The 25747-nt window shown below is 41.1% G+C and overlaps 1 protein-coding gene across 1 annotated transcript in view; it reads left to right on the top strand.

The window, feature by feature from the left end:
* The window catches only part of cdh13 (cadherin 13, H-cadherin (heart)), a 288979-nt gene that overhangs the window by 231983 nt on the left and 31249 nt on the right, over positions 1–25747 (top strand). The window contains exons 10-11 of the mRNA XM_070830937.1: positions 9943–10125; positions 10213–10466. Coding sequence (XP_070687038.1) covers positions 9943–10125; positions 10213–10466 — 437 coding nt within the window. The remainder of the gene's footprint in view (positions 1–9942; positions 10126–10212; positions 10467–25747) is intronic.

Genomic DNA, 25747 nt, shown 5'->3' with positions numbered 1-25747 from the left:
CTGCATTATTATTTTTATTTTATGTCTTTCAAAAGAAAGACCACATGGAAGCTAGTTACCCTAGCTCGTTTAGTTAGCACTGATTTCAAAAGAATTCCTCAGGCAAACAATGGGGATCAGTAACTAGTCAGTCTGGCTGCTTATTGGCCTTAATCGCCTTAATGTGCGCTGCGCTCCTCTCCCCCACTTACTGGACACAGTCCGTATAGGCAGTCACAGAGCACAATCACTGAGAAACACTGGGGATTCTTTACAGACAGGAGTTAAGGTCCGCCCAAAAGGTCCTTGTATTTTTGTATTTGCTGCTGAATTGGTTGTAAATGGCACCAGGACTGGTGAGAAAATAACTAAACTGGCAACACCAATGTTTGTTTTAATAGGAGATAGTATACCACTGATGTTGGACCAATCAAATTACAGTGTCGTCATTAGCGGTCAGAAACCAAAATGTATGGAGAACACCAATGTAGGGAGCACAGAACAAACAAAGCCAAAGTCATTATCACCAAAACGAAGACCTTTGATTTTAATTTCTTTGTTGTGGTAACTTCGACTTTGGCTACACAAGCTAAACAAACACTATATATATATATACATATATAAGATATATCTATCTTATATATATATATATATATATATATATATATATATATATATATAGAGAGAGAGAGAGAGAGAGAGAGAGAGAGAGAGAGAGAAATATATAGATATATAATATATAGATATATAAGATATATATATATACTGATTCCACATTTTCATTTCACTTAGACTTAAAAATCGTTCTTCAGAAGTGAAAAGCTGCTTTAAATGAAGAGCAAGGTGATGGTAAATGTTGCAGTACCGTCTGCACTGATATTCGCTGATGCAAAACTGAAATGAGAATATGTAGAGAATGTTTAAAACCTTGCATAAAAGGGGAAAGAATTAACTGAGCAGCATGTCAAAATGCCATTTCTTTCCCCCTTAGTAAGTTCTTTTTAAGGATGGATGATTCAATGTAATCTATCTTCCATTTTAAAAATCATAAGCTGAGGTATCCTTTCTTAGAGTACTAGGAAATTTATTACATTTTGCTTCTGTCGGGGATTGGGCTCTGACCTGATTAATTTTTATAGCGAGGGTCTAATCCTGTTTTTATGAGGAGGGGAAACAAGAAAAAATGATATGGAATCCCTGGGTTGCTCTGCCGTCTGAAAGGCCAGATATGCTCCTGTTTCGAGGCTGGATATTCCTGCTGATGAATTTTTATCTGCCAATCACAAGTGGGGTTATATTATCTCCATGTGTTTACTCTAAGTCTTAGGCAGACTGTCTCTGGGATTTTATGATTTGCTGAATTCGATATTACACTGCCAGGGAACTTTTGTGGATATTGTTAAACTTTTGTACCAGTTGATGCTGCTATTAGAGCAAACACTGACATATTGTATTCTTCCACACCAAGCACCTTTTGCCCTTCACGTCTATCTCCTTCCCTGTTATTTCATTCTTCCTTGTCCAACAACACCCTGACCCTCTCTTCATTCTCTCCCTCCGTGCTTGCACTCCTCGTCTCGCCTCCTCTCCTCTTTGGCTCTGCTAATTCCACGCCATGTCTGGCTGGGTCTATTTCCCTCCTGCTACTCATAACAAGACCATGATGGACCTTATCACTCTTGTCACTCAAACTCCCTGACAGCCGGTCTCTGTGTTTTTTTTTTTTTCTCACTCAATTTTGCACTCTTCCTCTGTGCCTGTCTGTCTTTCTGTCTGCTTCCCCCATCCCTCTCTCCTTTTTTTCTCCCCCCTCTCCTCTGTGATGACCAGGAGAATATGCTCACCTGCAATCCATCTGTCCTGCTGATAAAGACATTAGCGGTGATGGGTGTAGCACCAGGCACAGGGCAGCAGGGCCCTGTCAGTGGCGGTCTGTCTCAGGGGATGGCTAACGGGTGTCACGGATTAGTCCGGGCTTTGCATGATTGCTTCAGTAGCTCTGAGATACACATGGCGCTTACCCTGGGTGATTCTGTGGTGTAGCTGGCCAGAAATCTCTGGCACAAATAGGATGGGAAGGTATTTGTGTGGGGTATGCAAGGTTAGACACGAAGGGTGAAGGTACACGTGTGTTTAAATGTGTGAGCATGTGTGGGTATTGTTTGTTAGTTGACATAGACACTTAAATGAATTTATGGATCAGGTTCAAGGAAGATTTTTTGAGCTAGAGTATTTCCTCTAGATAAGGAATACAATAAAGGTGTCTTGCTGAAGCATGTTTGATCCATATGTAAGTAATATTTGCAATTATCTTTCGTTCTTTGATTTGAGGTGTGTGTTTACTGTATGAGGTCATTTTTATTTCTTTATCTCAAGCGAGCGTGATACATAAAGCTGGAAGGTTTTACCAGGTAATGTTATTCAGATGTGTTGAATAGTGTGAAGCCTCCTGACACCCCCAGTCTCTCAGATGAATAGTGAAAAAGCACTAAAAAGAAGTATGAAAGAACACTTGAAATAGCAACAGGCATGTTGTCATTCAAAATCAAACTTCACCAGTTTGCTTTAAGACGAATATCAATGTATTTGAGAAGGCTGCTGCAAGCTTTTCAGTTTTTTTTTCAAAGGAACTGGCCACTGATGCTAGGTGTAACATGTACAGTGTACATATGGCTATATTAGATTTAATACTAGGTTTCATTGTGGTCTTCTTATCAATGATTTTATATCCCCGATTTATTCCTCCACTTGTCAGAGTTGTGTTGCAGAATCAAACTTTACCTAATAATGCTTAATGCCCATGTTTATTGCCTACTGTAATATTTACAGATTTACATCTCATGTTCCCAAACAAAAGATAATAATACATTTTTGTCCTTACATTTTATCCTTAATTATTTATTTATTCACTTATTCACTGGTGCAATAAGTGAATGTTTACATTGTCATGACAGTTTAATTTTTATTTTTTAAATCAACCATGACTGTACTGAAACACTTCAATGAACACTGTAATAACTATTTGCTATAATAACTGCAAGCTTCAAATGAACAAGTTTGTATGACGCACCATGCAACCATGTCAGAGGCAGATGGGGGCAAAATTCTCATACACCACCACAGAGACCTCGGGCTAATGTTTCTGTAGTTGTACCTCCTGCTTGGTTAGTTGCAACAAACACAAAAGGCCATGTTGGTGTGTGTGGGAAGCCAGCTAGGGATCATGTCCTTGACCCTGCAGCAGCGAGTCCTACTCGGTGGTTGTGGCTGCATACATCATGGGTGTTACATATGTCTTGTACAGTATTGCTGGCAGAATTGGACATTCAACATTGAAGAGAAAGGAAGGAAAGGTAGTCTGGTACACAAGGTTCGGTGTTTGTAGTAGTGTGCCATTTTATTGTTTATCAAGCTGCCAAAAATACTAGACAAGAGATATAAGATATATACCAGGACTTTTTCCTCAGAGCTGGTCATGGTTAGCAGCTTAGCAGTAAAGATGGTGACAGATGTACAGTGCTGAAACAAACAGAAACTCTTACACACAACAGAAAGTAGACATGGACTGTCAGATGGTTGGTTTTTTTGGAAAGTCACAAAACTCTCCTGTCTGACCCTTGAAGTGTGACTGCCCAATGCTGTCCAGTGTAATGCATCAGCTGTAACACTTAAATGGCTGTACACCGTGTGCCTATATATATTATATAATATATATATTATTTCTTTAGGACTTTTTCCTTCTTTGTCTTTTAACTCAGCTGCATTGACAAATATGAGGCCTGCCATGTTCTGCAAAGGTAGAAAAGCTGCTTTGCTGAGTGTCAGATTCATCGAAAAGCTATCTTTGGAAAAAGCCTGAGCAGAAGCTGTTCAAATTTAATAAAGACACAGGTAAGCTCATTAACTCTCCAGGCACACTTACTGTATGCAGGATTAAAGCCAGGGGGAAGGGTAAAAAGTGAATGGGGGGTTAGACAGAGAGGTAAGTTGCCAATCCTACACACAGTGTCTGTGTATAGGATTGAGTGGGAAGTCGAGTGAGCATGTGCACTTGGTTTCATCTCAGCTTCATGCTGGTACAATAAAACTGGTGCCTTTTTACAGATTTATGGTCTGTCTACACCTCGTTCTGCCGAGAGTTAAGCTGCTTTTGAAAGCAGATAAAGGAGAGACAAGTGGCTGCTTAAAAATGTACACGATTCCTGTTTAACTCAGGGATTTCCTTCTAAATTTGACTTTGTGACTCTGTGACGTTTACCTCAGTATTTTGTTATTACAAAGGGGCCTAGAATATTAGTGCGTGGCTTTATTTAGTTTTAAGACTTGAAAACACAATGGGATGTTATGTCCGAGGTGGCACATCATTTTTAGTTTGCGAATGTCTTGTCGCCGAGCGTGTTAGGATTTATCCACCTCCAGTGTACAGTTTGCTCTCTGCTCTCTAAGAACTGTGTTGGGAGGATCAAAAACGTCAAGAAATAAAAGTTGGACTTAGAGACAATTCGAGAAGGTGACAAAGATGTTCCAAAAGTTATGCTGCGTGTCTGGCTGCCTGTCAGTGCAACCACAACTGCTATCTGTATTCATAAGACATTATGCCAGACGCCCAGAAATAAAATAAGTTTATTCCAACTCTGTCCGCTTGTCTCTGTTTATGTATGTCTGTGAAAGTGGGTGCTGTGTACTATCTCAAAGAATATGGTGAGCATGTGTGTTTTCTTGTTTGTAATTACATGTATGCGTCTGTGTTTATCTGTGTATCTCAGTTAGAGAACCCAGAACAACCCCCCCGCCTTTCTTTTTTTTTTTTGCTTAAACCCGTGTCATTTTTGTCTCCGTCTCTGTGCTGTTTTTCTGTCTTGTATATTAGGGCCATAGATCTGCACACAGCAGTCAGACTAGAAGAAAAAAGGTCTTGGTCACTGGATTGTAACAAGCAAACAATGCCAGCTGGCAATGAAAGACAAATTAAAAGCCTGTATAAGAAATAGGAGGCAATTTCCATAGTAGTGTTAATGAGGCAGGGAGCATTTAGTGTTACTCGGTAAAGCTGACAGATGCGTATACTTTTCCAAGGCTTCACATCTCTTTCTCGGGCCCTTTGCCAAAATTTCAGGCTTCCTTTGCACCTCCATCTGTTGGAGAAGAGTTACCCCGAATGTTGTTGACAGTGTCGAGATGAAGGTTTTGCAGAATTATGTTGTGTTTTCAGAAATCAACCATATGCTTTGCTTTGGTTTGCAGATGTTTACTACCTTACAGCAGTTGATAGAAAACCACTTTTAGTTTGGGCAGCATCAGACAGTGTCGACAATGTGAGTAGGTGACCACAGTTGGCAAATGTGCAGTCATGGTGACGGGCTGTGCTCTCACCGTTTCTGAAAAATCCTGTCTTTAGTTGTCTTATTGTTTTCTGGAGCACCAAATGGTTTCTTATTGGTCCTGTAGCACTGTTATTGTGAAGTTTCAGTTGATTGATCAGCAATGGTGGTACTTGCTATTCACTTATTTTTGCACTATTTCACTGTAGTTTGTGCTTTGAGCAAAGTGCCGAGATTAGCATGTTAAAATAGCAGGTACATTTACCATGTTAATCATCTTAGTTTAGCCTGTTAGCATGGTAACATTTGCTAATTAGCACTGAAAACAAAGTGCAGCTGAGGATATTGGAATTATTGGAATGTCATTGGTTTTGCAGGTGTTTTGGTCACTAGATGAACAGTGAAGGGATCACCAAAGTTATATGTATGTGTTTTTACAATGATGTCATTATTGCTTGCCAATGAAGCATGTTGAATTGAAAATGGAATTGTTATTACAATTCATTGTGGATTTCTGTGCTCACCAAATTTCGTGGTGATCCATCCAATAGTTGTCAAGACATTTCACTTGGGATGGATTCATCCTCAGGGCACCATGAATGTCTCTATCAAATTCAAATTCCAAATCCAATAGTTGCTGAGATGTTTCAGTCTGAACTGTACTGGTAGACTGACTGGCCTGCAGATGGATTCTGCCATCCTTGGAGACATGCTGTTAGCATGGCTAAAATGTATCTCTGACTTGTAAACGTTAAACCTACTGGGTTTTATTAGCGAACAGGTGGAACTTGTACCACCACTGTGCATACTGATCTTGACTGACGTGTAATGACACTAACTACAGTTAATATTCTTTTTGCCCAGTGATGACAAGAAGCTGTAGATACAATATAATTTAGTTGCTGTGCTAATATTATGTTATTCTATGGTGTTATAATGAGTACAATAATTGGTACAATAATCACAGGTCAAATTCCCAGTACTTACACTTGGCAATTGCAGCACTGTTTAACCAAGTGCTTCTGTGGCCAGATTGTACTGTTGTGTTTGCTTTTGTTTCTCATTACTTCTCATCTTGTAGCAATGGAAGCTTACTGTCCTCATTAGGATTTGTCCACACCTTCAGCAGTCAGCACCTGGGAGTTATTAATTTTCAACGAGGTGAGGACGTGGGTGGGCATAATCAGTCATATTAGTTGATTGGCGATTTCCTATGAAAGGTCAACAATCTGACCAGTGAGGCTACAGGTCTGATTTAATATGAAGGAAATGTACTGTACTGTACTGTATGTTTTCTGTATATGAGGCAGAACAAAAGCAGGGGAGTGTTACAAGGGTCAATTGTACACTTGGAACATAATAAGTTATTTCAAGCTTTAGCTCTTTAGCTAAAGATTACATATGTGACATATTTGCTGACTATGTTTGAATGCATAATATGACATGTTTTAAGCATTTTGGATGTGTTATTCCTACTACTTCAGACAGGTAGTGGTTTCCATTCAGTTCTGTATCGTATGAAAATCAATTGTTAAACTTTTGACACATTATACTGTATCATCCATTACTGATAGACAAGTACTACTAAAAGATGCTTATATTGCACAGGAATTGATGCAAATTCAAGGAATGCAAAAACAGGACTAAAATTACATATTAATGTCTAAATCTTAGCTGTATGCATGGTAAAATTGTTAACTGTGATGTACAGGATTTTTAAAGACTAAAGCTATTGTATTATAAGCAAGAATAATCCTTGATGCCTTAATAATCCATTGATTTGTCAGAATAGAGCATTTATTGGGTGAAAGCTGTAGCATCATGTTCCAACAACAGGTTCACTTGGAAAATGGAGTATGGCCACTCGAGTACACATATTATATGTTGCACACTGTAATGACAAACAAAAAGCCAACATCACAATCATAGGTATAAATAGAATATTACGGGGCTGAAACTGTCAGCTGAAACTCGACAATATCCCTTTATTTATCTTTTCTTCTAAGATTTTTATTAATTTTTTTGCCTCAAATGGCGACCAGTTATCTTTTGACAGCATGACATAACCTTGAAGATTCATGGGACAGATCATGGAAAAAGTCTGGCATAAAAGGACAGCGGAAACAGAAAATCAATGCCACACTGTAGTTTTTACTCCTTGGAAACTTTAAATGCCTGAAGCGAGGGCTGTGTGATTTATGGCCACTGCCAACTCTATCTGTCCGTCCGTCTATCTATCTGTCTATCTATCCGTCTGTCTGTCTGTCTGTCTGTCTGTCGTGCATGCATCAATGTGTGTGCACTGTTTTGTATTCATTGTTTAAGGTCACCGTCTACAGAGTGTGTGTGTTGTGACTGTATTTGGCTGTTGGCCTGCGCTGCCCTGGTCATGCGGTCATCTTTTTCCTGAATGTGGAGCAAGCAGGGGCCACTGTAATTGGCTCTTTGTCTGGGAGTCTCTGATAGAAAACAGCTAACACACACACACACACATGGATAAAAGCAAACTTGAAGGCAGACCCTTCTTTTTCATCTTTCACCATCCCTCCACTCTGTCTCTTAATGTGTTTAAGTCATTTCAGGCCAGACGCTCTGCCTCATAGTTAGTCATTTTCTTCTAGTCTTTCAGGTGACTGGTTGCTTTGTGCTCCAGGTGGAATTGGGGCCTTATCAGCGGCAGGGCAGGAGCCCACTGGCCACATCACACAGAATACAGCGTTCCCTCCAACCGCATGACTGCCCCACATGATTAAACCCAATCTGACCGGCTGTTGTCTGTGTGTTTGTGCTATTTTTGTGTGTGTGTGTGTGTGTGTGTGTGACAGAGAGAGAGAGAGAGAGAAAGAGAGAGAGCGTTTGCAAATGTTGCATTTGAGTTTTATCTGCAGTTTGAAGTCCACAGCAAGAAGATAAGTACGGGATTGCCAATGACGACATAATTACTGATCACAGCACTTGTCTTTGAGTCTCTGTAGTGGGGGCATGTAGGTAATGTTTTTAAAATGGCTTTTACGGCTTCGCTAAAGCTAAACCACTTGCTGTTTAAATTCAAATTCCAGTGCATCCTACTTGTTTAAGAAATGAGTACCAGGCTTCCAACAGCCTCCTAATTTTCACATGATGCTTTTGTACCTGACTGCCTCAGGCTTGCAAGACAAAAGGACCGACAATGCCCATGTGGGTACAAACATAACCTTCTCTGAAGAACATTGTGTTTCTATCCTCTGTGCCCTAAATGACTGTGAATGGTTCAATGTGTTGTTTTTTTTTCTAAAACAAGCTTCGGATGAATAAAAAAAGGGAGAAAAGAAAGAAAAGAGAAGAAATCAATGTTTGTCTCTCTTCAGATAAATGCATGGAGCCAGGCAGTGTAAGGAAGTAAGAGCGTAATCTGTGAAACAACAATACCGTGGGCTGACAGGAGACGCAGTAATCTAGGCTGGACCAGCGCTATCCTTAAAGAGTGTTCTGTGTCTGAAAGATTACACTATAAGCTTTGACACCATAATGGTCCTGACACACACACACACACACACACACACACACACACACACACACACACACACACAGAATTGCTTCTGCCTGCCTGGAGCTACTGCACGGGTACCTCTGTTCACAATGTAGTCTTTAGTAGGAACCTCGCTGGCAGAATCCATCGATAGGAATCTGATTGAGGCCTGCTGCCAACAATGAGCAGAGAGGTGGGGAGTGATTGACACTGAAATATAAATGAAATGTACTATGAAGAATCAATGATGGAGGAATAGCGTTTATTCCATTATGTGTGCAGTTTGTCTCTGCATTCATATGTTTATTTATCTCTCTCTGGATTAATGTTAAGAAAAAATGCTTTTTTCTTGAATCCCACTGCATAATATCTAACTCGATAGTCCATCAGCTATTACATTTTTTTGCATACTTATTTGTTTATATTTTTCTTTCTTCATTTCTTTCTTTTTATCTCCTTCATCCCCTATTTTCGGCTATACAAGTATACAAATAGCTTTAGCACTTTTACAACTATGTGACTGTGAGCAGAAAATTAAGGAAAGGACAAACATGAGGACAGAAAAATAATAATATGAAGCTTTACAGTTTTCTCACTAAAATTACATTAGGGATGAAAATGATAATGTTGCTTTGTACAGCAATAAAACTACAACGTGTAGAGATGTATAATTAGGAAGAAGACCCTAAACAGTGCCCTTTTGAGTTAGACAAACTTAAGTTTACGTTCAGTGTTTCTCACAAGATGCATTGTGTATATCCTTGAAGGCTAACAAACATATCGAATACACTGTCTTCCTTTGTGTAAAGCCAATATTTTGGATTATTTAATTCAGGCATTGTTCACATCCATTTTTACTTGTTGGCAGTCCTTTTCTTCCTCGTCTTCGTTGGTACACTTTTACTTTTCATTGTACCTTACTGCCACCAGCATAATAGCAACAAACCACCGGGAAGAACGTGTATCCCATCGCCCACATGCTCATGCACTTGCACAGTGCAAACGGGGACCCACTTGTGAAAACATCGTTCTAGCTTCTCTGTCTGAAGTCCAGTCTGATTTGCCCTGTTATAGATTCAGATATACTCACTTTTCCTTGCTCGCTAATGGTGATTTGTCTGTCTCCTCTAACAGTTTGAGGCCAATGTGCATGAGGGCTCGACAGGTGTGGTTGTCAACCTGACAGTAGACGACAGAGACGACCCAGACACTGGGGCGTGGAGAGCCACCTACTCTATAATTAATGGAGACCCCACACAGAGCTTTGAGATCCAAACCAATCCAGACAATAATGAGGGAATGCTGTCTGTTGTCAAGGTAAAGTATATAGAACTTGCTCATGCATTGGCATATTGTGGCAGGCAACAGGATCACCTTTCTCTTACCATGTTTTTCCCCTTTCAGCCTCTGGACTACGAGGCCACAGCGTTCCACACACTACTCATTAAAGTAGAAAATGAGGATCCCCTCGTTCCCGATGTTGGCTACGGCCCCAGCTCCACAGCCACTGTCCATGTCACAGTGGAGGACAACAACGAGGGCCCTGTCTTCTTCCCCGACCCCCTGACAGTGACCAGGATGGAAAACATTCCCGTGGGCAGCTTTGTGGCCTCACTCAATGCTACAGATCCAGATATATTGCAGATACAGAGCATCAGGTGAGGAGCGTTTGGTGAAATCACTTGGGAAAAGATACATAGTCGAAGTCGGGGTAATTGAAATCGAGCTGCTAAACTGTGCTTGTCTTGTGTATAAGAAAATTAGAATATAGAGTTACAGAGGGATTGTTTGTGTGATTGGATCTTATCTGCTGTAGCTCGCAGCTCAGTATTCTTAGTAATGAGGTGTCTGCTATGTAATTCATTCAGTGTCACTCTTTTCAGATGATAAACATAATCAAGTACTGTTTGCTAAAGGGAATCTTAGCTTCCAGGTGAAGCTAGCAAGGCGATCTGGATGGTTAAAAAGTATCAGTGATTCACAAGTTTAGCCACCAGGTCTTCATCTTCCGGCTGTGATAATATTTCACTTCTCTCATGTGGTTTTGAGCCCCGTGTCTTTTTATGCCTCTGGTTCACACCCCCTCTGGTCCTCCATTCCCCGTCCTGTGTCCTCTTTGCCTATTAGGCTGCTTAAATGTCTAGCTTGTGTAAACAAATGAAAGATATTGCGGAGACAATCTGCAATTTACTGCCACAGGTCAAGCCACTCACCCCAGTCAACTGAGAAGTCACAGAGTGGGGCAGCTCATTAACTTTAACTCTGTTACAGAAAAAGCCCTCGCTCAAATATTACCATCATCATAACAGGAAGGCTATTAGTTTCACTATGTGCTACAATAAAAATTATTCCTCTTGCTGCCAGAGGGAGCCCCATAGCGTGTGCTGCACTTCCTTTTACAAGATGGAAAAGTCATCATTGCATTTATTGGCTTTCAGGCCTAATTTATACTCAATTTAGATTGCTCTTTTTCTGCACCCTTGGAGTTATATATCATGTAAAAATGGTGTTAAGTAAACACATGGGGATAATAATGACCCAGGGAAATAAAACCCACCAGATCGTGACTTTACTGCTCAAATTATTGACGCTGCTTTATGTGCTGTAAAACGCAGTCGCAGTGTCAGTATCAAATGCTACATAACGTGGAATTGTTGCACTGAGCGTTGCGGGGTCAGGAGCTGGGCCCATAAAGCTTTGATAAGTGGTGGTCGGAGAACGGCAGGTCAGGTCACATGACTGTATAAATTTCAAAATGTCCGAGAGCACAAACAGGTCTCTGAATACAAATTTTGCTCAGTAGTACAGGCGTGCTGCTTGAATGCATGAATAATAGGGCAGTGTTTGTTTGCTATGAGTTTTTTAAGGAAGGTCAATAAAAGCATAAATTAAAGCCAACCAATCCACTTCTGTTGCTGGGGTGACCATAATTTCAAACCCCCAAACCCAAACCAGGCTGCCTAAGAGTACCATATGTTCATGCACGAGCACATGGATGTTCTCATGCATGCACTATTGATATTTTTATCAGGATGGGCGACAATTATTTCAGTGTTTTGCACACCCACTGAGATCACTTTTTAATAGCATGGACTGATGCTGTACGTAAGAAGGAGTAAGCCATCCTGCGTACAGTACTTGTGTTTTTGTATTGGGAACGGTAAAAATGATTAGAGCTGCCAACTATTTTGATAGTCGATTCATCGGTTTGAATAATTTTTAACAATATGAAAACAACAAAAACTAGTCAAAATTCTGTGATTCCAGTTTCTTAAATGTGAAGATGTTCTGGTTTCTCAGTCCTCTTTGACAGTAAAGTGAATATCTTTGAGTTGTGGACAAAACAAGACATTTGAACACGTCATCTTGGGCTTTGGGAAACACAGACGGACAGTTTTTTACCATTCTCCGACATGTTGTAGACCACACAACTAATCGATGAATTGAGAACATAATTGATGTCTATGTAAGCACTAAAAACAAGTCTGATATTTTCATCATTCTTCTGATTGTGGTTACAAATGTAGGATAAGGGATGTAAAAGCCAAACTGCCTCCTTTTGTGTAAACATTGGTTTCACGCATCAGACTATCCAGAAGTGAAGGGACGGTTTTAATCAAAACCAAAAAAAAAAAAAAATTTTTTTTTCTTCATTCTACACTCATTCTGTCCTGCCTCTTATCTGCTTGTCCTTCAGTCTTTCTTTATGGCATCCTGTAATCCTCCATAAACAAAAAAATTACCCACTGATGCAAAACTCAGTCAGTGCTATGTTATTATTGAGCAACAGCACTAAAGAATTAATTTCTATATTACTCACTCAGGTTAGAGGAGGTTAAATAGTTTGCCGTCATTTTCTCTCACTCACTCACTCACTCACTCACTCACTCACTCACTCACTCACTCACACACACACACTCTTGCATTTTGATGCTACATTTATCACATGAAAGCCCTCTCCAAAGATTTTGGTGATGCTTCATCTATCTATAACCGCGGAGGGCTCTGTGTTTTTGACGTCTTCTTTGCATCCACTGATCTTCCAAGTCGTATTTCTGCATCTTTCTATCTTTATCCTTCCTGCTCTGCTCCTCTCATCTTCAGCATACATTTCTGTATTTATTTCATGGAGTCTGTGTTTGTTGTCATTTCATCCTCTGACATTTTGCCAGTAACAGTGACTTTGAAGTGTCATAACTGTGACCTGCAGACAGGTTGAGGACATTATGAAAGACAGATAGTGGGAGAGGTAGAAACGGGGAGAGTGCGTGCACAGAATGAAGTGGCAAAAAAAGAAGAGGATATCTGTTTACCTTCGTCTCTCCTTCTCTGCCTGTGTCTGCATAACTCTGTGTGTGTGTGTGTGCGTGCGTGTGTGTGTGTGTCTGCCCCCTGGGATGTGTAGGTCAAATGCATTTGACATGGAACACAATCAGTGTGACTCGTTGGTCAGAGTCAGTAGCACACAGCTCCCAGCACACACACTAGCACATTTGTGTATATTTGAGAGTACTATATTAATTCTTTAACCATTAACTTAACAAGGGCACCGTTAACACTGGGAGGAATAATCCACACAAACCTCTACCCTTCCTCTACATGTCCACATGACACTCTTGTCTGTGCACTTTTTTAACAAGAAACAAGGGGGGCACAAAGTAGCTAGCTGCTAAACCTGTTTAATCAACTCAATTTATGAAACATTTTCATTACACTGAGCAGCTAAGCCCTGTTTGCACAGGGCTGTTGTTACTGGGGATATTCTGTGATGTATAATAAGTGCAGCGGTCATCCATGTTGTCCGGCCTGTAATAATCTGCCATGTGTGACATTTCTGGACAGCGTCTCAAACCAAAAGAAGCCTCAGGCCCCAATTAGACAGGACTAAAATTCCAGTAGGAGATGGGTAATACAATATTTTCTATGCTGATTTAATTAAATCCATCATTGCAGGTGGCATTTTAGCCAATGCAAATTGCAGGAGGTGGTTCATCATATATCTCACAAAAAAATCATGTGACGCTAATCACCAGCTAAGCTGATTAAATGCACAAAACCTCTGAGATAGACTTGCAGGTGCATTACAATACAAGGTGTCTGTTAAGGCAGGAAAGTGGAACACGAGTTAGAGCTTTTTTTTAAATTCTCCGTAATGTGGCGTGTTTCTGAGTGAAGCACAGCGCATGGAAGCAGGGCATAGTTACAAGACTGATTTAAATCAAATCTTTAAGAGTTCATTGGATTGCTCAAAGGGCACAGCTTACTGAATATGGTGGTGTGATACAGAACTGCCGAGGAGAATGGCTTGCTGTCACCCACAGTTTGATCAGGACACGGAAGATGAAGAAGAAATTAATAAAATGTGTTGTTTTGACATTTAAAAGAGGTTTTTGCACATTCAAATTCAAACACACACCTTCTCGTTGATTTGACTCTGCTTCTGCTACAACTTTCTAGCCACAAGTCTAGTCTAATAGAGGAATAGCTGTATACTTAAACAGATATGAGAGTGTATATACCTTATTCCTGGCTTTATGTGTAGGGATGACAGGAAGGATGAAATTAGCTTAGCTTAGAACATTTGGTAAGTGAGCCACATATTGTACATTCACTAAGGCTGTCATTTAGAAAATTGCAGTATGTGTACAAATACCAGTACCCTTACAATGATACTGATACCAATAGAATACTTCATCCAATTTCTCATTATTTGATACAGTGCTTTATCATGTTACTTGCATTCCTAGTACTCCCTGAAATAATCTCTCTGCATTTTATTCATGTACTTTCGTGAGATGCCACAGGCGTGTGTCACAGCCAAGCTTTTGATTGTTTTGGTGGCACCCGGCACAGTGAACTGCCAACTCCATCACTTACACTGCGCTCGACTTCACCACCACAGACTGTATGGGGTTGTAGCTGCCACAGTGGTGGACCAGTCACATGTCACGTTAAATCAAAAAACGCTTGCTGTGATCAGCCCCAAGAAAAACCATACAAATACACATTTTATTCCAAGATCAGGGTGCAAAGATTGAATGCAGGTACTGAAGTGTCAGTACTTCTTAGTATTGGGTTTTTGAGGTTGAAATCTGAAAGGTATCGATACCAATACTCAGCCCTGATATTCACAAAGGTTTATCATCTTATTTAGCAGCTAAATTCAACAGGACACTGTTCACCCTTTATTCTCACCTAATACTCCTACTGTACATGGAGCAGAGCCGCCATTACTGTTTTACACAGGATGACTGGAGGTTTAATCACTCAAATTACGACAATTATTGATTCTCCTTTAAGTTGGAGACTGCAGGAATATGCTTCAAAAGCTGCAGCAGGTAAAGGAACAGGCTGTGCTGTGAAGCTTCTCATTAGCTTGGTCTCTAGCCCACAGTCAAGCAGAAGCAAGCCGAGTTAATTGGGGCTATCTCATTTTCCAGGTTATTAGACAGCTTTCCTTCACCTTTATTATGTTAATGTTGTTGAGAAACAGGTTAGTCTGCAAGGGTGCAACATTTCAGCAATAAATAAATTATGTGTTACACTTTGCCCACAAACACTTTGAAGTCGCCCAGACTCTGATGAGCCCAAACAGTCTTGTGGTCACCAGTGATGTCATCGCTGGCCTTCTTTCATTTCATAATGTTGACAACGTAAAGCAAAATATTTCCCTGGAGGAGATGTAAGTAAATCATAATGATAAAAGAAACAACATCTACTGTTCACACGAATCACATGACGCTACTATTAATAGGTTTTTTAATGTTAAATAGCATTAATTCAAACAGCACTCTGGGCAAAAAGAGTTCTGTTTTTCATTCACCTTATTTGGCACAGTGATGAAAAAATGATTAACAACAACAGAGCAATTTTCCTTTTCCTCCTGCATCACTAGATGCAGCACTTTCAATTAGACTGACCTTAGATAGTCCATACCCTCATTCTCCTTCATAAACAGACAAGTTACATAATTACAGTCATTTTAATCCTGCTCAGTATTTAGGCCAAACTATTAGGCTCTGGGGGGATTTGTCTCATGTTTCAGCCGAAGAAGTGTTCTCGTCCTCTTGACTGGTGCAGGAGAGTAGTTTTACGAGGGCCGAAGAAGAAAGCCACATCAGACGGAGAGAATGACAGCATGGACAGGAGACAGAGAGAGCTGGACTTGCTTTTGACAAAAGTTTATCGCTGGTAAACCCCTGACTACATCTATTTTGGCCGATGCATGGGCACCCTACACTGAGGAGACACTGTATGTAGCGCTTGACAGTTTCATACCCTGAAATTTGAAAGTAAATTTCAACACAAAGTTTACTTCGACATTTCTCAAATCCTATCTCAAACTTGACTCTTCATGCTGCTCCTGTGCCAATCCAGTAGGCTGTGAAGAGGGAAGCAAATAATCTAAAGTGTCATTAAGAAAGTTTGGCAAATTTAATCAGGTCTCATTTCTGGTGACAGGGCTCTCATCAGTTGTTGAATAACTATTTACACTGAAGTAAGTGGTGCTTGATGGGAAAAGGAGAGTGTGTTTCTTACAGAAAGTACAAGGTCTTAGCTGCACTCATGGCCATAGTTTGAACAGATCAGTGAATCATGGAGGATAACATCTGTGCAGAGTTGATACTAAAATTGGGGGGAGACAAGAAAATCATGTTTTTCTTGTATTTGTTTTCTTATTGATATTTTTCTCGGCCAGTGTGTTCAATTTCACTTTCAAGTGATCAGAGTAAATATTCGCTCCTTTCCTCCACTGAAACCAGATAACAGGTCAAAATAAGCGAGATATAAGTTTTTCCACCACATGGACAAGATGTAGATAGATGAAACGGAGTGCTTTGAGCTGCAGTTGGATAGAAAGTCTGGAGGAGGAAAAAAAAACTGGCAATAGCAATGAAAATAAAAACATTTCCATCTTGTTTCCGAAAGTATAAATTGCACTCTACATCCCAGTTTAGCCACCACTCAGGGTCTTCAGACTGAGCCACCTCTCGACTATGACTCCTCCATCTCCTCCGAAATACATTTACGCTATTTTCTTCGCCTTGCTTTTGAAAATAGAGCGAATCTCAAACTGCTGGATCATGCATTATTCAGCAGCTACCTGTCTAGTTTCACTTCTCACTCTGGTCATATTCGAGTTAAAAGGAATGGGACTTAAAAGAAGAGGGATGGGGAGCTGGAATGTCAGCCATGAAAACTGGCAGGTAACTTTGAGGTAAAGGAAGAGATGAGGAGAGAGAGAGCAAGACAGATAGTCAGACAGATAGTCAGACAGACTGACAGCATGTGAAGGAGAGAGGTGTGGAGAGAGGCGTCGACTGCCCACAAAGGCTGACCCGCGAGGGGTCAGACTGTAGGATCACCTTCACATCTGTGCAGGATAACTAACAGAAGTGGACGTAGACGACATGAGGGAAAGATGACAGCAAGACAGACCAAGAGAGCACACTGGGGAGAATGTTGGGAAAGAGTCAGCGAGGAGTAATTCACCTTCTGACTGTCACAAGCTTTTACTAATACAAGTAGATTTTCATGAATGAAGAAGATGCCAGGCCAGTTAAATATTCTGGTAAAGAGGAAATCAACAGTAGTCCTGCTGAACTTTTGCTAACTGATTCCAAAAGTGGCATATAACTAAATGGATTTTGCCATCTCTCTCTCTCTCTCTGCAGTAACAGGTAGTCAGTATCCCACATAATCAGTCAGTTCTACCGCTTGTATTAAGCATTCAACAGAATAGGAAGCCACTTCTTAAATGTTGCTGAGCCCATCTGTACTTTTTCTTATTTAGTAAGTATTTTATGTACAAATACTTTAGATATGCAGGATGCTGACTTGCTCAGATAAAATCGAATTTTTCAGTGAAGGGGGAGATGGAAAAGAACAAACTTGAACTTGAACTTGAATTAACTTTGGGGGCCTGAGTGGTCAGCTGTTCCTCCCACTCTCCATATTTCTCTAAACCTCCCCCAATCTGCCCCCCCACTATGGGACACTATGGGACACTACTGTTTTAAGCAGCATTGCATCACCAAAAAAAGCAGAAGCGTCGCTGTCTCGGAGAGAGTTTCAAGGGTGAGATGAGTTTTTCATTTTTGTGTCACTCTCCAGACCGGAGCAGGCTGAGTCACACTGTCTCCCCCATCTTCTTCTCTCTCTTTCCTCTGTCCTTCTGGGATGTGAAGGGGCTGATTAAAGGCTAATCAGATGTTTAGATTTGTTTCTCATCTCTAGCAGCTGAGTAAAGGCATGCCAAATGCGAGGTACAGGAGGGAAGAGTGAGTGAGTGTGTGGGAGAAAGAGAGAGACGGAGACAGAGAGTGGGGGCAGGGAGAGGCTTTAGTCATACAGTCAGTGTGCCAGAAAATAATTAAAACAATCCTAAAAGATGCCAAGAGGAGCAGGGAGAGAGGAGATGCTGTGCCGTGGAGCAGGAGTAAATTGCTTTTCTTCCTGTTAATTACAGGGTTATAGGTTTCAAGTGATGCAAAGAGGTACTATTTTACACCTTATTATGATAATAACTTTTTGGTTCTGTGTTGTGTTACTCAGGCTTGCCAATTTCTGAAAATGATGTTACACTAAATGAGGACGACACAGTGGTGTCACTCTGTGTCTGTGAAGGTACGCTCACGGTGCATTCATGTGTCAAAGGAGTGTCCTTGCCGACTCCTCTCTGATCCCGCCAAATATTGACAATGCAAACCTTCCATTTTCATCTTTGATTTCCAGCCTGCCGCCTCTCTGTGCTCGCTCCGCTGTTGCTGTTAAGTCGACACAGTGGGTCTTTGTTCAGCGTACTCAGTGGAGCGTCTGCAGTTGTTGAGTGGATTTGGCAGAGAACCTCCTCTAGACTTTACCTGGCTTGCAGCAAACAATAGTCAATGGGCTGAATAGAGCAAAGAGAGCCTTTGAGGCTTTTTGAGGTTGTGTAAAAGGTAAGTCAAGCATAAGTTGAGTCCAAGTTCAGCATCACTCTTGCCCAGGTCTGATTCAAGCTGGAACTGGACACGGGACCAGTAACTGTAGAGAGAAAACAGGCAGAGCGAAGAGACTGTCCTCTCTGGTGCTGCCCCCCCATCGAGACATGCGAGGAGGTAATCAAAGTCAAAAGAATATAATTATAGAAAAAGAAATGCAAAGTGGGTTTCTGCCTGTAACCACCGGTCTTTATCTCTCCACGGAGTCACTTTTCTCTTTTACTACTTTAATTCACACACCTGAGGCTTGTTGTTTTTTACATAATTCATCAATGGCTAAGACTGTTGGATAGCAGTGTTCCCTGTTAGCTGTTTTTACGTGTGTCTACAAGCTATTTTCTGCCTACGTTCAGGTCAGACTTTTACAAGGGATGTACTTCTAAGAAATTCTATACGTATGTTGAGGATGAGGAGGTGTTAATGAAACGCTTTTTCTCGTGGAGACTTGCTGTGACACTTTTCCATGATTGCAAATTAAACTCCTATTCCTTTTCCTAATCATACATACAGTATGCACATACAGCACTGTTCATACCTTTGCTGACAACGCTTTGACACACTCCCACTCTCGTCTTCTTTTACACCTCTTCGGAAGTTCGCATACTCCGCTGACTGGCACGTACACAAAGACAAACCTCGACTGAATGTCTGTGACAGATGATTGATGCGACATGCGCCAGCGTTTGCTTTCCCCTTTCTCAGCGCTGTCACATTTATTTCCCCTGTATAGACCTGCTGCACTGTGCTGATACAGAGCAGAAATATGAACAGGTGTGACGTGGGTAATTTGTCCACATGGCCTGGAGCAGCAGTTGGCCAAAATCTGGGCGGCTCAGCTAAGTTTAAAGTTGAAATCCAGCCCAGAGTGGCTGACCAAAGTCTTTGTAGGCAACCCCAATGGAGTCACAAGGTATTTTTCAAGCAAGCAATGACTTAAAAGCTGAAATTTCTGTCTTTTTCTCTCTCTGTCTCTCTGTGTGTGTGGGAAAAAAATGAACAAAAAGAAAAGAGACAGAATTTCCAATATTCCCCAAAGTTTATTAATGCAGATCAAAAGAAATTCTAATGTTTTTGACCTCTGATTTGCAGTAAATGGCCAGTTTTAGCTCAGTGACATGCTTTCAAAGTGAAGCACAGTGGTTGCTTCTGTTTCGACTGAACAAGATGAATTAGATACAGGCAGTACTAGCATGATTTTATTAATCCTAACAGTCAGCAGTTGGCCACTTAAATCTCCATATGGGTTTTGAAGACTTGCTCTGGCTGCTTTACTCCAAATCATCTAGATGTGTAAACTTGGAATCTTTTGAAACTATCTGTAGAAAAGCAAAGAAGTTTAGTTAGATCAACATGTCATGAGACTTAAACCGTCAATAGCTGATTATTTTGGCCACTTGAGATTAGCAGAAACAAGTTGTCAACACAACACTGACATACCATCACCTCTTAAGCTGCAGTGGCATACTTGTTCGTAAACAGTTGCTTATTCTTACATCCAGTAGATACAGAGCGACATCAGCATTCATTTGGAGCCGTGTGCACGGCCACGTTAGAATCTAAGTCGAATATTCACACTCTTTTTAATTTGGCTTTTGGTCTTTGAGGGTAAAATCAGGCTCTTAAGCTGCAAACCAACCACTACAGTATGTTCACCAGCTAGTCGCTAATTATGTTTTGTCTGTTTTTGGGTGCTGAGCAGTTAATGCTCAGTGGATTATAGAGCTTTTTTTAGTTATGTGACCCATTGTTGAGATAAAAATATCAATCATAGCCACTTTAAAAGCAAGTACCCATAATGCCCTAGGGCAGGTAATGGCTTATTTCTGGCGCTGAGCTGTGCTGGTGTGGGGTGTGAACAGGTTTGCAAAACTGGACCCATGCAGGACTCTGACTGGCACCTCAGAAGACACCCCCAGAGAAGAAGTGGAGCCGAGAAGAGGTGGGGAGGAGTCGCTGATGGAGAGGGGAGAGAATTCATTTTCATTACACACTTATTCACAGTTACAGTCACATGCGTCCCTGTCTTATCTCCATTCACGATCCGCCTCCTTATCTCGCTCTCCCTGCTCTGCCCCCTCCCTTCTTCTTTGCTCTTCCCCTTGCTTTACTTGCCGCGAATTCGGATGAAGTGTACAGTTCTTACGGCCAACAAGTCGGCACAACCCCTGTACTTTTACTGCGCGCGTCCTGATTGATGTTCTCATATCTATTGCTCAGACACACTCAGCAGCTCTCAGATAGAAACACACTATTAGCATTGGCTCTGTGCCGTCTCCTCTCTCTCAGTAAGTTAGACTCCAATCATTGGAAGATCTGGCTGGCAGGAGAGAGAGAAGAAAGTGATAGAGAGACAGATAAAGACGGTAAGATAATGTAAGAGCCAACGGAGAGTGAGGACAGAATGAAGAAGGGAGAAAGTCAGAGGAACAGGGGGAAAGAGAGGAGGGGCCCGGAGAAATGTATAATAGCTTTTCCTGTAATATGCTGTCATTGCCATCCAAGTGTGTGAATGTACACTTGTCGAAGTTGCAGTGCACTGCAGAAAACTGAAAATGGGGAACGCTCGCACTTAAAATAGCAAGACTAAGCTCTTGTATGGCGCTGGTGCTCTTGTGCGGTGCTGGTGCTGTTTGTGAGTACCTGTAAATGGGGGGTTTAAGTGAGAGAAAATGGAGTTTGCATTAAAGTAAGTGTTGCGTAAATTGAATTCAGCTTTATAATAGAGTTTCATAGGAGTACAAAACAGTCAGCTTATCAAGTGACCCAGCAGAGCAGAGGTCTGTGACCTTCTCCTCTCTTAATATACATGTAGTTACAGTCATTTAGAAATTCAAATTGGATGCATTTCCCTTCAGCTCAGACAGTTTGAATCAGTATGCTTTAAAGTGTCATAGAAACACCTGGGAATCACATGTTGCGTCGGTGTTGTTTGACACTGATCTTTGTTTCATTGTGCATCACTATCTCCTCCTTACTGCTGGGCATTTTAATCAGCCAAACAGTAGTCTAGCTTCCAGCCTCTCAGGTGCACCTACCTATTTTCATTAAACAGCACAGCTTTGAATATCTCACAACCCCCTGATATACAGTGGGCGTGCGGATAATGAGGAAAGGATGTTTTTCATTTCATTTGATTATTGGAGTAAGCCTAAAAGCAAAGTAAACATGATTATAGAAGGATTAAAAGTAAAACACTAAAAGTAGCACACTAGCATATATTTTTATTTTACATAAATCTCCCTTTGGCTCCCAAAATCATCTTACAGCTGTCTGGAGGAGGTCCAAGCCCAGAGGTTGAGAACCACTGCTACACCACCCCAAACAATTTATCTCCTTAAATCAGCATGTGCATGACCTGACCAGTCGCCCTATAGTGTTATGGCTGTTTTGGGAAACTTAATGATGCACATTTGGAGAGAGAGGTGAGGGCATGAATATACATCACCCCACTGGAAATGCAGACAGGCCGGGCGGAAAAACAGGCTCATCTGTACGGATGAATTCACAATATGGTAGTTTGGTAATTTCATGTAGACCCTAACATGATCTGTAGCACTGAAAGTCTGGCTGAGCGTCGAACAATGGGTGCATGCATGTGAGTGCACGTGTGTTAGTGTGACTCCCACTGTACAATTTAGACTTGAACAGAAGAAAAAGGGAAACAGGAATATTTGAAAGTCAAACATGTCGGCTATAAACAAAGGCAGACTGTAATTATTTTGAAAAGTCACTCACCGATGTGCCTAATATGCCCAGAATCTATTGTGTTACTTTAACAGATGTTTTAAGAGGTGTTTTCTTGTCACATAGCAACAGGTGCCATCAACATCATCAAATACACCGAAGCGCTGAAAGGTCTGCGATAGTGTTCAGAGAAAGTGCTCATATCTCAATGACATTGTCGTCCAATCCATGCGGCTGTTCCAAAAATGTCTCATATAAATGTTTTCTGATATATCACCTCTACGTTTAAGGTCTGGTTAAAGCTGCACTACTCAATATTTCACACCTGAACAATGGGTCCAGTGACTAGTGATCATTGTGACAAACCCACAGAGAACTTCGCACATTGATTTTGTTCCGTCCGGCTTTTATCAGTGTCATCACCAGCAGAAGCAGGTAACTGAACTCAACCAACTGTATGTTTTTGAAACTTGACCTACACTGGGGACCTACAAAAGTCACAGCCTTTGCTGCTTGGATTTAAATCTGTCTCTTGTGAGTGCCGCCATGTTTTGCAAGTGCAATACTGTGCTAGTGAAGTGCGCTTGCAGCATCACATTGTTTCCGCCATAACTAGTTAAAATTCATTCATTCATCATGTGAGTAATTACATTGATACTGTTAATCTGTGTGAGGACAGTTCACTAATGTGTGAAGATCTCTAACATTAGAGATACTTCTTCAAGTGTTAGTTTACAGCATTCATCAAGCAAACCTATGTGCATTTAAAAGCGGAAACTGCACAAACCATCACACTATATAACGACTCCTTAGAAGAGGCACCAGCAACATATCTCACTTAAGAGAAAACACCCAAGAGTAATAATCAGCATTTATGTAAAGAGCTCGCCTTTACGGCACTCACTACTTAGCTTTTATCTTCTCTCTAAATTAGCTCTTACCGAAAATTGTCTCTCTCTTATTCTGTGCATCCCACCCACACCTGCTATTGACACAAAAACACACACAGATGCACACAATGTATGCCAGCATTTTGCTCCTGATGTAACTGCATTACAAGTGGGCGGCAAGCCTCTTTCTCCCTCCTGCTCTCAGATCCCTTTGAGTTGTCTGAGAAAACTGAGGAACAAGGCTCAGATCAGAGTTAGAAAGAGCTCATCTGTCTCGGCACATGCACGAGAGCGACAGTGAAGCTCTGCTCTCGGGTAAGAACTTCAGAATTAGCTGTCAAAATAAATTATTTCCATCCTCAATATGTATTGGTAAAGTCTCTCTTTTTAGTTTTATCAAGTATCATTTTGTGCGAGGTTTTCTTTGAGTTCATTGTTTTATTGGTTTTCTGCACAGTTTTTTATTAAACGTTGGCAAAATAGCAGTCCTTCTGCAGAATTACATGCTTTCAACTGGTACAACAAACATGGGCAAATGGCTGTAATTTTCTTAAATTATAGTGTTTATATCTTAAAAGCAGATAATTTCAATTTTGGCTCATAATTTAAATTTACCCTCTGTTTTAAATAAACACTGAAAGGGTGGACCCTCAGGCTTATATAAAAGAATAATAATAATAATAAAAAAAACCCTTTGAGGTTATTATTGTGTGTATCTCTGGCCGGGAATCACTTCCAATGACACACTGACAGATGCACTTAGATTCCTACCAGATCCAACCAGGCTCCTCTGTGTCCTCTTACAGCGAAGGGCCATACAAAAACATACACACTTATGCTCACACACGTGCACGTGCACACACAATCCCTGACCAGGCTCTGACGCCAGCTATAGCAGCTCAGAGGAGCCCCTAAGGGTGCAGCTCTGCGGTGGAAAGAGCAATATAACAGCCCGCGCTCTGTAACATTGGGGTCACGCAGTGTGCCTCACGATGTGGCACTTTCTGCCACTCAAGCAAAAATCTGGACAAATCACTCGCTGTCTTGAGAATTATTTCACAGTGCAAGCAGAGCATTCTGGCCAATTTCGCTTTAACTTGTGTGTTTTAGTTTTTTGTTTGCTTTTGTGTGTGCGTTCTTAGTAGATGTGGGTACTTGCAGCTAAAGGAGGACATGTGTGATCACTGTGTTTGTGAGCTGTCTCATTTGTTGACTGATTTGTTGTGGGCCTTCTCTGGGTTTGGAGATAACCATGTATAACCAGATATGAATATTCCTAATGGCTTTTTAATGCCTTTCTAATTTGCCCTTTAAAGGGCTCTAATGGACTGTCCCCATGTTTGCACAGAGAGGAGGAACAGTGGATCTGACTCATTTAGCGGTTACCTTTGAGCCTGCACTAAAGCACACAGAGGCATTGCACTTTCCTTCAGAACTTCTAGTGTTGGAAGAAACATAATAGCCTGATATTTTGCTCCCTGTGTAGCTCCATTGTATTTGGCTGTCAGCTATGGAGTATCCCACATGTCTGAAAGAGATTCTGAGGGTGTGGGCTTTAGAGTGAAGCTTTGAGTTTATGTGGAATGACATGAACATTTATGGGAAGATTTCAGGGGTGAATACAGACTGGTTGGCTGCTCTGCTGATTTCCAGGCTTCAATCCCGGGTTAACACAGAGGGATTTTTGCTTCGCTCTGAAAACTGTAGAGGGGCATAAAAATGTACGTGTCGATTGTAGTTGTTGCTGTCTGGATTTACTGTAACACACAAACTGGATTTTTGGGGCCAACATAAACACTGGCATTTATTGCATACATTACATACATCAGTTGCATTAATGTGAGTGCATGTCATGTGCCACAAAATTAAACACCGAAAACAAAACAGTGATGTAACGTAGAATTCAGTGTGTGTCTGATAGTATAGTCAGTGATGGGAGGAGTGAGACATATGGAGGTTAATAACCTGTGAGCCTGAGTTTTATTGGAGGAGCTGGCCTCATGAATCATATGGGTGCTCTGTATGTTTCATTAGTGTGTGTGTGTGTGTGTGTGTGTGTAAGAAAGAGGACATGTACAACAATACATGCATCATTATTATTAGTGCATTTAACCTTGCAGCAGTGCCTCTTTTTTTTACAGTAAAACATATGTGTTGCTTAACAGTAGTAATCACTGGCAGGGAAAGCGTGTGTGAGAGAGTGAGAGAGAGAGAGGGGAAAGGTGTGAGCAGAGGTTGATTGCTAAGCCATTTCCCAAGGCTTTGTCGCGCTCTGTTAGCTGAAGAGTTCCATTTCAAAGACAATTTGTCTACTGCTGAGCACTTTGGCAAAGAGCGGCCTTGTGGTGAAGAAAGTGTGTCGTCTTGTGTGTCTGCGCGTGT

The sequence above is a fragment of the Pempheris klunzingeri genome, chromosome 5 (assembly GCF_042242105.1).
Source record: "Pempheris klunzingeri isolate RE-2024b chromosome 5, fPemKlu1.hap1, whole genome shotgun sequence".
Lineage (NCBI taxonomy): Eukaryota > Metazoa > Chordata > Actinopteri > Acropomatiformes > Pempheridae > Pempheris > Pempheris klunzingeri.
Note: the sequence above shows the minus strand (reverse complement) of the source record. Positions and strands in the feature narration are given on the sequence as shown.